The sequence below is a fragment of the Leptinotarsa decemlineata genome, unplaced genomic scaffold, assembly GCF_025532065.1.
Source record: "Leptinotarsa decemlineata unplaced genomic scaffold, Ldec_3_MD MMD2_tig00026299_RagTag_RagTag, whole genome shotgun sequence".
NCBI classification, from domain to species: Eukaryota; Metazoa; Arthropoda; class Insecta; order Coleoptera; family Chrysomelidae; genus Leptinotarsa; species Leptinotarsa decemlineata.
Window position 1 is genome coordinate 4,452,351 of NW_027412676.1, and position 16,762 is coordinate 4,469,112.

At 34.6% G+C, this 16,762-nt stretch overlaps 2 protein-coding genes across 3 annotated transcripts in view; both read right to left on the bottom strand.

Annotated features, from left to right (window-relative positions):
• The window catches only part of LOC111504688 (uncharacterized), a 49,418-nt gene that overhangs the window by 16,696 nt on the left and 15,960 nt on the right, over window positions 1-16,762 (bottom strand). Inside the window, exons 2-3 of one of the 2 annotated variants that reach the window (XM_074180735.1) lie at window positions 2,802-3,006; window positions 396-2,696 (exon numbers count right to left, since the gene is read on the bottom strand). In XM_074180735.1, the coding sequence (XP_074036836.1) occupies window positions 396-2,696; window positions 2,802-3,006 (2,506 nt within the window). Of the gene's footprint in view, window positions 1-395; window positions 3,007-16,762 lie in introns of both variants that reach the window. The other variant, XM_074180734.1, reaches the window with a different exon arrangement.
• On the bottom strand, window positions 11,564-13,021 carry LOC141484954 (uncharacterized). Its single transcript, XM_074180675.1, has 2 exons — window positions 12,481-13,021; window positions 11,564-12,366 (listed from the first exon to the last, which is right to left on the bottom strand). Exons 1-2 carry the CDS (start codon window positions 12,563-12,565, stop codon window positions 11,597-11,599), a joined length of 855 nt encoding a protein of 284 aa, XP_074036776.1. The 5' UTR covers window positions 12,566-13,021; the 3' UTR covers window positions 11,564-11,596.

The window sequence follows — 16,762 nt, forward strand, 5'->3', positions numbered from 1 at the left end:
ATGTCTAAGTTTTATGAGTAATCAAATGAACACCCTTATATAGGTCTAAGAGTAGGGAACTGATATCCGGCGTGGCAAATAAAGGACACTTCTTGATATATAAAAACAAATTTTTGAAAGCCGTACGGCAACCTACGACCTTTGTACATAAAGGTTACTTTTCTGAGAAGAACATGTTTTTTTCAACTTTACCATACCATACCCCCGAGTTGCGTTTTCACCATTTCGAAATCGTTACGTGCTTCCCTTTTAATAGACGGCATTACGCCGTGAAAATTATACAATTTTGAGAGGTATCAAATGATCATATGGGCTTGCTATTCAGAACTGAAAACAGTTGACGTCGAGATAATGAATGAAGATATAAAATTAAAAATAATGGACAAAAACGTCACCTGATCCAATTTGAGCCGCTCCTCCGGCACTGTAGAAGTTGGCCAGTTGATCTGGTGGTAACGCAGACAAAGGAATGTCCCCAACCTTGTCGTAGTCTAATATAGATATATCAGCGTTGTTCAGGATACCAGAGGAAAGCAGTTGTTGCCTGAGTTCTTCTGGAACTTCATCTGGTAGTTGGGCTTCTAGAATTTTGGGATCTTTCGTAGTTGTGGAAGGAGTTGCGACCTCTTCAGTTGTAGTGCTAGATGGTTTCGAAGTAGTAGACTGATAACTTATTCTGGGAGTGCTACTGGCAGATTCAGATGCTTTTCTGGTTGCCTGATATTCACTGGGATTTGGTGTTGTGGATCCAAATCCAAACTGATTTTTCTGTTTAATATCTGGATTTTGCTGATAGAAATGCCTTAACTGTTCTTCTTGCTGATCCTGAATACTTTGTTGCCTGATCGACACTTCACGAGAACCTTGTCCACGAGAGTTGCCATTCGAGTTGAATTGTTGGATAGTTTTCTGTTGGTATTGCTGCGGTGACAAAATTTGAGACTGCTCATGACTGGACGCATGTTGATGATACTGCTGAGGAAAATTTCGGGTTTGCTGATAATCTGAAGACACTTGCTGATACTGTTGAGGTGAAGTGTTCTGAGGCTGCCTATGGGGAGACAACTGTTGTGATGACTGTTGTGTGGACTGCCCGTGAGTAGCTGGCTCCACTGAAGATATATGCTGCTCATACTTGGATACTGACGGAATTAGTTGTCCTCCCGCTGGCAATATAGAGCCCTGTATCTCGCTCAAATGTTCATTCTGCGAAACTGATTGTTGCTGTTGATTATGATTTATTTGATTATGGTAGAGTGTTTGCTGATGTTGGTAATTTTGATTTTGTTGGTTGAAATTTCCTTGAAGCTGTTGTTGCAAGTTTTGTTGCAGAACGTTTTGCTGGTGATTTGACGTCTGCTGTTTCAAGAAGTTCTGGTGGAGTTGTTGGTTCGGTAATTGTTGTAAAGCTTGTGGAGGATTGTATTGTGTTGAGTGTTGTAGAACAGGTTTATGTGGCGATTCTACATTATTAAATTGTGATTCAATTGGTTGACTGAATCTTGGCTTGTTGAACGTGTGCGTCTGTTCGGTCAAAGGGAGCTGTTGGTGTACGGGAAAATGTGCTTCAGGTCTGTGGATATGATGCTGAGTAAGCGGTGAGCTAACAGGAGGGGGTTGTGAAAATGTCTGTTGTGACCTCAGTGTGTCGACTGAGGGTTGTGAGAACGTCTGTTGATTCCTCAAATTGTCAACTGCTGGTTGTGAGAATGTTTGTTGATGCTTCAAATTATCAACTGCTGGTTGTGAAAACGTCTGTTGTGGCCTCAAATTCTCAAATGGTTTGTAGGGGACAGGCTGTCGTCCTTGTGGTGCTGTAGGTCTGGGACTCTGGAAACGTGGCGGAGGAGGATGTGAGATAGTATGTGAAAAGTGCGGTGACTGCGAAGAGAAACTGTTGAATTGCTGATTGGGTTTTGGAAAAGGAGGAGATTGGAAGGAGTATTTTGAGGGTTGTTGAGCTTGTTGCTGATATTGAGATGGTGCAGATTGACGTCCAAAAGTTTTAAAGTTAGATGGAGAAGAAAATGTGAATGGTCTATATGACTGAGGTGGTCTGACATCAGATCTAAATCCAGGAGGAAGCGTCTGATAATTTTGAGACGTCGCTGGTCTTTTAAAGTAAGTATTGGAAAAAGAAGAGAGTTGTCTTCCTTGAGGAAGCTGAGATGACGGAGGAGGTTGGAAGTCTTCAGGCTTGGGAGATCTCTTGTCGTAGTCAAACCCTTCTTTACCAAAAGTCACTTTAACTCCACTTGGGCTATGGTATGTTTCAGAGTCAGGTCTAATAACTGTTCTCAAAGTGGTACTTGGAGGGGGAACTACTGTTGCAGATTCCGAATGATAATTATAAGAAGCTTCTTCTGCGTGTTCCTCTTCTTCACGGTCAGGAAGCTTTGGAGAAATTGCGGGAACTGGTTTGTCGTATATAATACTATTTTTTCCAGTACCATGAGGATTTTTCTCATACTTGACGTAAAATACCTGTACTTCTTCTTTCTTCTTTTTTGGAGGTGGAGGTGGTGGAGGAGGAGCTGGCAGACTAACGTTCGATTCTTTGATGATAATTTCGATTATGGGTTCCGGCTCCTTGATATAAACTGGCCTTTCGATGATGCGAGGCTTGTGATATCCGTAGCGATCAACGTTGTCTTGAACTTGGTTGTTTTCTGTTAGTGGGTCATCGTTGTGTGTATCTAGGGACAAAATGTTAGTATCATACAAGGGATCTCTTTGTGAGTAATGGAAAAGTGGTTCCATTTGCACCGCATAATAAGGAACAGGATAAGAATTTGGTCTACCTTTACGATATGGTCTGGGAAAATACTGTGATGGAATTTGGTACTGGGAACCTGTGGATATCCTCCGTTCCAGCCTGTACGAAGGTAACGCCGAGTAGTGGTGAGAAACCTGATATTCGAGGTTTCTCTTTCCACGGTCATCTTTTCTTTTTGGACGATGTTCATCTACCGCCAGGGTGGTGACAATCAAACAACACACGAATATCTGAAATAAAAATAATATTGACGTGATTGTTTATTCATTAAGCAGGTTTCAAACCATTTAAAGAAATATTGTGGAGGAGTAATAAAATACATGAGATGATGACCAGAAGACGATTGTAGATACCAACAATCGAAACGTCGTGAACTAACGTGACTTGGAATCTCTACACTTTTATTTTTTTATTTTATTATTTTTTTTTGCATTCCTTTAATTTTTATTTATTCAATTATTATATTTTTTACTTGTAGGTTATTTCACTATCATTTCATTTCAGGTTTATTGTTGCTTAATATAATTGTTATTTTCAACTATTCTTTTTAATTATTCTTTTTTACTTGTTTCAGGGATTTCAAATCATTTTATATAATAGACAATGGAAGTCCGAACTAGTGAAATTCATCACGAAACATTGTCAATCACCTTCAAACAAACGTAGAATAGTTTCCTATTTCCGAATATTAAAGACCTTTCTAATTTTTAAAAAAGAGCTAGAACAAATATGAATTTATTGTGACGGGAGTCCATATTATATCACGATAATTATTTTTTTTAATATTATGTATACGTTGAGTAACTATTTGATGCCTGGTCAACGAATTTTAGGTGACCAGAACTGGACTAACTTTAGTATTACATCATACACTGACTCGATGTGTTCTGAATGGAGTTTTACTTCAGGCTCACTTCACTGCTACATCAGGCACATGTTTGATGCGTACTATACGATGTGTACTTCGGAATGACTTTTCATCCTCGTGGGTTTTTATGACGGTGTTTCCGTATCTGAAACAGGTTCTGATGTTTTACTTGGAACCAAGTTTTCTTATCCTTTCCGACAATCCGTAGCACCCTCACGAAAACCAGGCCACCAAACGTGGACTGCGATTTCAAGAATTGCTTTTACTGGATACTCTGCGAGTGTGGAGAATCATACATCGGTGAAACTAAGAGGTCATCCAAAGTCCGCATTGCCGAGCACAAGAAACACACCTATCAAATCGGGAATAGCAGAGCATGTTGGACCCATCAACATAATTTCAAGTGGTTCCAAGCTGAGATCATCCATAGTGGGGAATACAGTTTTAGGATGAATTTTAAAGGAGCCACATACATGTTTTCCAACGATGCATTCAGCCAAGCTGGAGTAGAGATACGCAAAATATGGAAACCCATAATAAAGCGAAAAACGGTCAACTCCTGTCAACCGGTTATCTCCCGCATTCCCGCCAAACCGGTGAATTGGAGAGAGGATACAAGGGAAAGGTGAAAGCACTCGTATGACCTATAAATAGTCATCTTTCGGAGGAATAGTCAAGTCATCACCCAAAGATTATTATAGATACCAACAAACGAAACTTTTTTTGATTTTCATTTCATTCGATTGTTTAATTTTATCCTTCATTTATGTTATTGTAATTTATTTGCAGGGTTTTCTTGCTTAATATGATTGTAGTTTTCAGCTATTCATTTAAATTTGCATTTTTATTTGTTCTTTCAGAGATTTTACATCATATTAGAAAATGGAAGTCCGAACTAATGAAATTAACTGTTGATTGTTTATGTCTAAACCAATTGAATGATTTCATGAGATTCCTTCGTAATGAGACTTTGAGATTTGATCAGTACATAATACAGCTCTGTCGTCAACGAAACTGATAATTTCACCTTTGTTGTTTAGGGATAAAAGGTCATTTATGTAGACTGAAAAAAGTATAGCTCCCAAGACCGTGCCTTGGGGCATTCCATATATGATTGGTCAAGTAGTGCTAGAAGTATCATGTATTTTCAACATTTTAGCTCGTTCAAAGATTTGTGTATAGCTTTCATTAACGAAGCTATTGTGTCATGTGCAGATAAACCTTCTCGGAATCTGAATTGACTATTCGATTATATTTAATATTTGTTGGTGAAATCAGTAACCTAGCATTAATGGCCTTTTCCAATATTTTTGAGAGTGGATTTCACAGAAATTGGCCGATAGTTACACACTTTTCTCTTATCTTTTTTTTGTAGTTGGGGATGACTGCTGTTTGCTTCATTTTTTTTGAAAATACATGGACTGGGGCGAAATTTTTAATTAGATGGACCAGCAATGGAGAAATTATATCTGGTAAGGCCTTGATAACATCTGTTTCGATACGTTTCAGCCCAGCTGCTTTCTTATTTTTCAAAGTGCGTACGAAGTTTACAACCTCGTTTTCGTCTACAGGTGATAAATAAATTAGTGAAGTAGACGATTGTTACTATAGTAAAACCAATAATGATTGAGAGTAAAGCGCGTTGTCATATCTAAATTTTACGTTACCAGTTTATAGCAGAATCAAAATATAGTAAGCAGTAGAGTTGTAGGTTGAGGCAAATTATAGATAATACACAATACTAGTACGATTAAAAGGTATTATTTATGACAAAAATCAATAATGAGCTTGTAATGAGTAATACTTATACATGTCCTGATTACTGATCAGTTAAAATTCATTATTTTCTGTATAGTGTTAGATATTTATTACAACTAGTGGCAACGCTGTACGCAAAAAATGGGAGACATGGTCGGGCCTTCCACGTCGAAAAAGGTAAAACGGTCGGAGTCTCGGTCAGTAAGAGAAAAACAAATTGTACTGCGAGTATTTCACTGTCTTGAAAGAAATCATCAGCCACCAAAAGATGACTTTGTGCGTATGTGCTGTAAATATACGTGTGTACCTCCGAATAACCAACCGGGCATTTCTACATCATTAAGTTCCACAATTACAGAAGATAAATTAGTTGATATGTGCTTTGATTATACCGGTGTACCAAAATCATCGATTTACAAAATACAAAGAGAAACAGAAATTCATGGGGACGTACAAACGCCAAAAACTAGTAGCGGACGAAAAAAAATCACAGTTGATGAAGAAGCCAAAACCAGTATACGCAGAACTATTCACAGTTTTTTTTCAGAATTGAGCTGCCCACACTACAAACAGTTCTGGAGGCACATAGCGAGCATGAATTGGTCCCAAAAATGGGTAAAGAAACTTTTAGGAAACTTGTACACGAAATGAAATTTACGTACGGAAAAGTTGACAGGAAAAGCATTCTCGTTGAACGTCAAGAAATAATAGCATGGAGAAGAAACTATCTAAGAAAAATTGACGAATTTCGGAAGCTCAAAAAAAATTGTACTTCATGGACGAGACATGGGTTAACCAAGAACATACGGTCAAAAAAGTATGGCAGGATGGTAATATAACAAGTGCACGACAAGCCTTTATTGAAGGTTTGTCAGTTGGGTTGAAACAGCCATCTGGAAAAGGTAGTCGTCTGATAGTTACGCATATAGGAAGCGACAGTGGATTTTTACCAAATGGTGAATTAATATTTAAATCTAAGAAACCAGGCGACTATCATGAAGAGATGAATGCGGAGGTGTTTGAAAAATGGTTTGAAGGCATCATTCAACTTGTGAAACCTGGGTCTGTCATCGTCATGGACAATGCCCCATACCATAGTTGACATTTAGAACCATTACCGAAACAATCATGGAAAAAAGCAGCAATTCAAGAATGGTTAATTAATAAGAACATCTAATATAACAAAGATAGTTTAAAGGCAGAACTACTTCAGCTAAGAAAATTACACACAGACAAATATAAAAAATTCGCAGTGGATGAAATGGCGTTAAGTCGTGGAATTACAGTTTTGAGGTTACCACCATACCACTGCGAATTAAACCCAATAGAATTAATCTGGGCGCCAGTAAAAGGATATGTGGCACGAGAAAACAGAACATTTAAATTAATGGACGTGCAACATCACCTACAAGAAGCAATTCGAACTGTTTCTGCAGAAGACTGGAAGAAATGCATGCAACATGTTTTAAAAGAGGAGCAAAAAATGTGTGACATACACAACCGTATCGAACACAATATTGAACCAATCATAATTCACTTTGATGATAGCGGTAGCAACAGTGACAAATCTGAGGTTGAAGATCAGACGAAAATTTGTACATTTACATTCATATTATATTCTATTATCAAAAATTTGTAATTTGTATTTTCTAGTACCCCTGACGATGAGTTTAAGTTACTCGAAAGCTTGAGAATAGTTATAAAGAGTTCACTTATCACTATATATATATATATATATATATATATATATATATATATATATTGTGTTTTTTATTAATATTGTTAATTTATTTGGTACCTACTATATTTACCACGATTATTACTCCGTTTTCATAAGGCCCACCTAATGACTACAACGATTAGGTAAATTACGATATTGCAAAGTTTTAATGAAATAAATAAAAAATGTGTATGAATATTTTAACTAATTGTACTAAGAATCTTTCTTTCATTCTTAACCCTCTCAAAAATTAATAAGCACGCCCCCGATTTGCTGTCAACTGGGCTTACTTCTACTCTCAATCATTATTGGTTTTAGTATAGGAGCAGAATCATTTTGTAGAGGTGTGTTTTTAGTAAGACTACAATCTATATTGGAGAAAAAATTATGGAATTCTTCAGCTATTTTGCCGCCCTTTGTAAGGATATGGTTATCATCAGTAAGTATTTGTTAAAACAAATATAACAATTGTTACGTTTATCACACTTTTCTAGTCGATTTATTAAGTTACATAATTTTTTTGAATCATATTTACCACATTCAATTTGTTTTTTCTAATATTCAATTTTCCCTTTTTAATCATCTTATTTAATGTATTTCTACGACATATATATTTTTCCTTTCTTTCAATGTTGGAAGCGTATTTTTTATGTTCGTCATATAATTTGTGTTTTTCGTAATTGATTTGATTAATACTAATGTAATCCAGTTTTCATGATGCCGCTGATTCAGTTTTTTTGTTTGAGTACTTTCTTCAGTGAATTTTGAAAATATTCTTACTGAGTATTCCGTACTATAGCAAATTATTAAATTAACTGTCTTAAACAAATTTATTTTATTTACAACGATATTTCACTTGATCAAGTGAAGCAATTTTTGTTATTAGTTTACTATAATTTAAATATTTAATAGTTTTAATTTCTCTCACGTTTTTTTTGTTGACTTCTGGAAAGGGTATATGATCAATTGTTGCTTTATAATTGGTTATTCTATTAATAACGATGAGATTGGAACCTTTGGTGTGAAAGTTGAATAACTTTTTTCGAGATCAATTGCCCTAACACCAAACTGATATTTTTGCACTCGACGCGCGTTTCGCCAACAAAGTTAACATCCTCAGGAGAAGAAAATTGATACCTAGTCTAGTCTGGTTAGTCCTTATATACTATATTGTGCGAATCATTGTCCACAACACAAAATGGCGGCACTGCAATTTCTGGTACACAGGTTAATAACTTTTCCTTTAAAGAAAGATAAGTACGACAATGAAAAGAGAGCAAACGGTATGTTGTATGTAGCTGAAGTAAACGGTTTTATCCCAGATGTAGTTGACAAGATAATTAGAAAATGCAAGTTTAGGGAAGCACTTCGTAAATCTTCGACTTTTCAAAAAGAGGAGAGTAATAACAAGTTTATAGTAATCCCATATGAACAACAATACACGAGAGGGCTTCAACAGATATTCGATAAAGTAAATATGAAAGTTGCATATAAAATTTCTCATAAATTACAACAGCTTCTTGGTAATCCAAAAGATAGACTAGAAAACACAGAAAGGTCGGTGATTTACGAAATCAGTTGTCAAGATTGCAACAGCAAATACATCGGCCAGAGCCAATGAGCGATTAAAACCCGCTTCAAGGAGCATTGTGCACACATGAAATACGGAAGAATAGAAAAATCCAGTGTCGCCCAACATGCTCTAGACAAGGACCACAGAATTGGTGAAAACAATCTACACCAGGCTACTCGATGCATGTGAGAATCTAGAAATAGCAAAATGTAAAAACAACATGAATGGCGATAAGGGACCCATCCCGTTTAGCCCGCTTTTTAATATTCTGTTAGGAAGAGAATAATTACTAAAAACTTGCAGGTAGTTAATTACCGAGAAATTCCCTATTGGACTTCAGGTATACAACCTCAGGTAACAAATTTTAGTATATAAGGACTAACCAGACTAGACTAGGTATCAATTTTCTTCTCTTGAGGATGCTAACTTTGTTGGCGAAACGCGCGTCGAGTGCAAAAATATCAGTTTGGTGTTAGGGCAATTGATCTCGAAAAAAGTTATTCGGTTATTCTATTGTCAAACACTGTATCTGAATCTTGTTTTATTTTCATATTCAGATCTTAGATTTTTATGTGATGATCAGTACTATATATTTTATTAATTTTCTGCAGACAATTTTCCAGGTCTTCAATAAAATATTCATCGTCTGTTGCCGGAAATCTATAAATACCCGTAACCAATTTTTTTCAAGTTGACACAATGTTATTCCTATGGTTAACACTTTGAAATCAGCAATTTGGAGTATTTTATTAGGAAAATGAAATGTATTTATCCCGTCATTTTTATTTACATCCCCCTCGTTATATAATAAGTATAAAATATTATGAGTTTCACTGAGTACTAAACAATCAGTTCAAGTATCAGCCAAAGGATAACTGACTTTAGTGAATCTTTAGCTCATTCAAATTTTTATTTAGACTACAAATATTCTGATGGAATTCACTGAAAATAGGTTTGTTTGCAATTTTGGCATGATTATTATTGAGTTCAGCCACCGAAGATAATGACTTCAGGAATATATTCAACATCCCTGATATACTGGTCCATTTTTGCGATGATAACCGCAATATCAAACTACAAGTTGTGAAATGTAATATAAATTGAAAGAGGTTTACGCTTTCTGTTTTGAAGATTGTGAAGTGACCGAATACGAAGGTAATTTTTGCAGTAATATCACTTTTTTGACTTTTTCCACCTCTTGCTGGTGGTTGGTGGTAATTGTTTTTTTCTTTTTGTACTGATGGCAAGTAGGAAGAGGGAACTGGTATAGATAGAGCGCTATAAGCCTTCTTTTCGTTTTCTTCTCATAATGCGACCAGATTTTAAGCATACGTTGTATCACCTAAAATTATTTTTTGGTTTTATATAACTTCTGGAATATTTTTTCGATGATTCTTTCGCTTCCTCAAGGTAGTTTTTTTTAACTTTTTGTTCTTGACGCTGATCTTTAGTGAAGTCGTTTGAAGTTGAGATTTTTGTTTCTTTCACAACTTCTAAGAAAATTTTTATTTCTGAGAGAAGTTTTGAGTTTACCTTTGATGGGAGAATTGTCTGGTTTAACAAGGACATAGATATCATCATTGTTTTTATATGAAAGTTCCGCTCCTAAAAGTTTATTCAACTGTTGACAAATGAAATCACCGGTAATTCCTTGAACGGGTTCATTCAGCCCGAACAAAACAATATTATTTTTCCGATTGAATATTTTCAATTCTTCAATTATTTGTAACAGTTCTCTATTTCGAGAAGTAGCCGAACCTTACTTGCTTGGATGGCATTTTTAATTTCAGTTCAGTTTCATGTTTGCTGTCTAAGATTTCTTTCAAAATTTGTTGGATAGTTTTTTCATTGATGATTTGACTACTGTCAGATTTTTATGTGGGCCCAGGTACTATTCATTGACATATATTCAGTGGGCATACTTGAAGACTGGCTGTAAATCAATCTAAAAGAACAATTTGTTCAAGCCAGTCTCGACTTACCTATGTTGTAGCTTAATGGACTGACACCTATCAGAAAACAACTATTCCGGTTCCTATAATTGAAAATCGATTCCAGCAGTTGTATCGCCAACAGCAAAATACTTCTGTGAAGATGTCTGCCCCCTGACATCTGCCGGACATAATTCAACGCTCATTATGGTATTAGCCAGGGGAATAGTTGTTTTCTGATAGGTGTCAGTCCATTAACCTACAGTGTAGGTAAATCGTGACTGGCCTGATCAAATTGTTCTTTTAGTTAATTTGATTTATTCATTATTCATTTTACTATCTCCTGCTTATTAATTCCTTATCCCAGAGTTTTTTTCATAAGACGGACTTTTTGGATGCCAAATGGTACGTTGTCAGGCATTTGATTGTTGGGGTTTTGCCACATAAGGATCTTAACGTTAATCAATTCAAATGAGGTTATATTCAACATGACATGTTTATGAAACAAAATTAATTATATGAATAAGTATTAATGAATGATATAACTAGAAACGCACTTCGCAACATAACAAATAAGATATTGTCTAGAGACTAGTTTTAACAACGTTCATTTTTGGTACAAGATAAAAAAAATATGTTGGTATGATATTTATCACTTTTTATTTTTGTTGCTATTACAATAAGTGCCTCTTCAATGATTGTCAATACTAAGAATGCTGATTGCAAGTACTGATACGATAATTATTTTTGTTTGATATGTGTAACTGATGATTTGTCTATTTTATGGTAATTCATGATCACCTTAATGAAATGAATGAAAACACTAGCAGTAATTAGACAAAAGTGATTTTTATTTGAATAATAGTTGAAGTCGATTCAAAAACTCAATTATTATAGGAATTAAGTTTCTGAATTGATAAAACCGATGCAATAGGTACAATAAAAATAGTCTCATGAAAAAATGGAACATTCAAACGTTTTTATTGATTTTTATAATATAGCTGAGATTACCGTTAATATCACAAAAATCTAAAATATTTTTCTTAGATAAAACTATATAAGAAGTAGTCACCGATATGAAACGAAAATTGCTTACTGGAAAACATACGCCACTAGAAACCATAAATACAATATCGGTTCCAGGTTTAACTATCTTGAGATCGAAAGTGTACGACGTCGGGTCATTTTCGTCTACTATGTGATTCACGGAGAATCTTTTCGACAGTCCATATCTCTCCCAGCCACATCTGAACACAACATCGTGAGCATACAGGAGATTGAATTGAGGGCGTTTTTGATTCTTGAAACCCCTCAATTCCCACCTATTTTCAGATTCCGAACTAATCATGTCAGCATGTTCTCTCATGCAATGATGTACGAGGTCAGATTTGAAACCTTCCCATTTGCATTTGTCAGTAGCTCTCAGTGGACACGATCTGAAGGCAAATTCACACACATTTTCGTGATATACTATGTATCGTCCTTTTTTGTGGATTTGACAGCCGTTGACAGCATTTTTGCAACGTATATCTAGTCTTTCGAATATTTTTACCAAAAACCTGTTCTCCTGTGCTACATTTTGGCCTCTACACACAGGACAATTCTTTACTCTCGAGCAACATCGAAAACAAATCTGATGACCGTTGGTACATTCTGGTATTGGTGGGATAATTCTCGTCAAGCAAACTGGACATTGCAATGCGGAGGTGAGGACGTCTTCCAAACGTTCTCCAGGCAAAGCTGTAAAAAGTCATAAAACAAATTTAAATTTTCATACAGAAAATAACCGTGAAGTGAAGTAAAGTAATATTGAAAATGCCGCTGGGGCAATTGACAAAACATTAGATAACTCACCTTTTCTAATATCTGATTTTTGTTTGGACAGATTCTCTTCAAGAGTTTTCACACAATCATCATTTTTGAATTCTGAAGACTTCATTGTAGCTGCGCCACTTTCCACAATATTACAGTATTCATTTGAACGAAATGATTCGGAACCAAAAGTGCAATTTTTTTCATGAACTGCAACCTCTAATGCCTTATCTGAGAAAAGGCAACCTTCATTGGAGAAAGAACATTTCAGAATTGTTCTGAAACACAGTCTTTCCAAAAAATTATCTCTACTGTAGTTTCTGCGTAAAGTGCATATGTTACAGTCTCTAGATTTTTCAGTACACCTACTGCACTCACGGTGACCAAAGAAACATTGAATTATTGGAGGGGACACCTGTGAGGAGCAGGATTCACAGCTCAGTTCTTTGACTAGCAACTGAATCAGGGTTTCTTCGGTTTCTGAAAAGTAATAATAATAGTTATTTTTCAACAGTACTCACTTAAAATTTTATCTCCCTATAAAGAGAGATGAAATGTTTTTACCAAATTAAATGTGTTTAACGAGAACTTAGTCAACTTCTTCGCTGTTCTTGTACTGGGTTGTGAAAAATCAAACTGTTAGATAGACTCTCGTCATTTTTTTCACACAAACTACTAAGAAAGTAGGTAATTATTTACTTTTTCTTGAATTTAGTTAGTTACACTGCTCTATAAGTTTAAATACATCCAGTGAATGATCAGATTGATGAAATCACAAGAATGGCACTGGCAGTAAGATATAATTTACTTGAATGTTGAAGAGATGAAATTCCGTCTGAAATAACAGAAAACATTTTCAGTACTTTTCAACTGTCGTTCTGATGTTTCCCAAAAGTTTGTTTTCCTGTTTATCACCAAATCGGCTAAATAGTTCAAGTGAAACTGAAATATAAATTCTCAAGATAAGGAAGTAATAATTTTTAAACGTCATTTTATCTGATGAACATATACATATACGTCTCTTATAAAAATAATGAAGATACCACCAGCTTTACGGTTTAGTTTCGACTACTTCCACAACTGTCGTGTATTATGAAATACTTTACAACGACATTTGAAATGGATTCACTTTCTCAATGATAGAAAAAATAAAATAAGTAACTCACCCATCTTGTTTATCACTACACTGTTCACTTCAAAATTTATAAATCTAGTTCGAATGTCAGCACAAATTGAATTTATGATCATCAAGCTATTTCTTATATCCCTTCTAAATATTAGAATGAAATTTAATCAAAAATCTATTTGACAATACTTTTGGTGTAGGTAAATAGATTCCAGGAATAAATTGATATCACAGGTACCTATAGGAGACGAAGGGTCAAACATTTTAATACTTACCTAAAGTATATACCTTTAGTAAATATACACAAAAGCTCAAGAATATAATTTTTCACAAAGGCCACAATGAGGACAAAATATTATCGCAATGCAAATTGAGAATTTTAAAAATTTGAATCTGCAGCGGAAATTGGAAGAAAAATTTATTGAAAATATTATACAAGGTGACTCAAAAATACATATATTATTATTCTGATGTTATAAAATAAAAGTTAGAATGTTTGCCAGAACTTTCCTCAGGATGTCTATAAAAGTTGTAGAAACCCCCTAAGTGCTGTACATTCCTGTCTGAAGGCAAGCTATTGCATTGTCGTTTGTGATATTTCAAATTTAATTTTTTTAATAATTTATACAAGATTTGTTCTTGTTTAGTCAATTCGTGATTCGTTACCTGCCCCAAAATTTCTTGTTTCGTCACCTGTACCTTTTGACCTTTTCACAGGTAATAATTCATTCCGCATTCGTCAACTGGGACTACTAAGGCCATAAAAGTCCATAAACCTAAATTCTTTTTAATGCTTATTTACAATAATATTATATGAATCAATAATCTACACTAATATTATAAAGAGGAAATATTTGATTTTTTGTTTGAAGAAGGCAAACTTTCCCAATTTCTAGACTTTATTTGGAATCGAATTGTTTAAACCGTATTTAATTATTTTTAAAATAAAAATAAAAAATGTATAATAGAAGCCTCTTAATCACTAGCGCAGGTGCAAAGATGAGGTGATGAAACAAGAACACCTTAATCAGGTATATTTTGCAGTTGACGAAACAAAAATAAAATGGGTCATAACAGGTAAAATTTCCCTAGGTGACGAAAGACGAATTGACGAAACAAGAAACTACCATTTGAAACTTGGCAAATCCGAAGGGTCGTTTATGTCTCTAAGTACCTTGTCAAGTGTAGGGGGTTCATTTTTCTGAAGTAATATTGATGCAGTTTTCTTTTGATTGCATTTTTATAAAACTTATCCACCATTTTTTTTACGATTTTGGTTGGTTTTTGGTGTCAAAAATGTATGCGTATACACGTTTTCCTTGATTTTTATGTCAAAATGAGATTTTTTCTACTTTTGCCTAGGAAGAGACAAACAAATTTTGGTAGACTCATCAGCTGTATTTGTGTTATAAATGCTCAAGTGTCCTAGATATATAATTCAATGTACCAAATAAGTATTTGAACAATGCACTAAACGTTTTGGTATATGCCCGAGGATGCAAGTAGATTCATCGGACCAGAACGTGTCATTGGCATTGAGTTAGGTTTTGACAAATAAACGTTGAACACCTGGATGGCAAGAAGATTTAAAGACTTTCTTGCAAAATCTTCCAGGATTAGCTTACTTCCAGGCGTTCATTCACCCTTCGAAGTTTGAAACGAAACAGTTGTTGGAGTACAGTAGGGATGAACTACAATGTCTAACAGGCCTCCTTACAGGTCACTGTTGTATTAAAAAAATATTCAACTGTCTATAATTCAACAATAGTTCTTATCCAGTGCAATCTTACAGATTGCCAACAATTTTATTCAATTACAATTATTACAATGTGTTAAAACAACGATAAAAATAAAATAAATACAACAATAAATATTCAATTACAAATTTAGAAATTGGTTTTCTTCAACATTTTGACCGAATTCCCGCCAACTTGATAATCAAAATTAAATTACAAAGTTACTAGATAGGTATTGAATTTTGTATTGTATTTGACAACACAGGATGATCAGTAATTATCGGCCGTCCCCTGAATCATTCAACAAATATCCAAAATCGACCAGCTAACCCATCGATTCTCTGAAGTACTATCAACAACAATTTTCGTTTAATTCAATTTCATGGAAAAATATCAGAAATAATGGAAATTGACCATGAAATGCGGTTCAAGAAACTGGGAGGATTGAAATTAAATAGGAAGAAAAAAATCTAAACATTCCTTACATTCAGATATTGAAATCAGTTTAGAATATTTCAATTTTCATTTTCTTTTAAAATTTTTTCTATGTAAAATAGTTCTGAAATAGTGAAAGTAGATACCAACTCACTTGAATAATGCGGGATTAACACCAAAATATATCATTCTTTGAAGCAGATAATATAAATAAAATTTTAATTATGCACATAACATTTGTTGTATTTGGTCCAAATCTCATAGACTCTCATAGATTTCCCATTTATTTGATTGAGATAATTGAGAAAAAATGTTTGAAGTATTTTCTTACTTTCTAGAGAAGCATTTAGTTGAGGCGGGACTTGGATCAAGTTGAGGCGGGACTTGGATCAGAAAAAGTACAAATATATTGAACTACTTCTGAGAGGAATCATTTAACATTATTACCTTCCTTGTATATATTCAAATTATGTGTTTTATAATATACTAGTTGTTGCCCGCGGCTTCGCCCTGGTAGAATTTGGTAGTTGTAGTACTAATTAGTACTATGTTGCTGTATCGCTGCTGTTCCAATGTTTTGACAGAATCAGAATCAACGAACTTAGGTGTGCGCAGCGTTATAGAACAGAGCTTTCAAAAAATTGTTATACATCGCCATCTAGTGGCGAGTAACGAAGAATTGATAGCCTAAAAACCTTCTCTATGAAAAATTACTTATACATGTCAAGTTTCATCACGATCGGTTGAGCGAGATAGAAGTTTATCACTTACCAACCAACCAACAAACATCCATTTTAATATATAAAATATATACTATCACTTACCAACCAAGCAACCAACAAACATTCATTTTTATATCTAATATATAAAAATGGATGTTTGTTGGTTGGTTGGTTGGTTGGTTGGTTGGTAAGTGATAAACTTCTACATCGCTCAACCGATCGTGATGAAATTTGACATGTATAAGTAATTTTTCATAGAAACGGTTTATAGTCCATCAATTTTTGTGTAATTCGCCACTAGATGG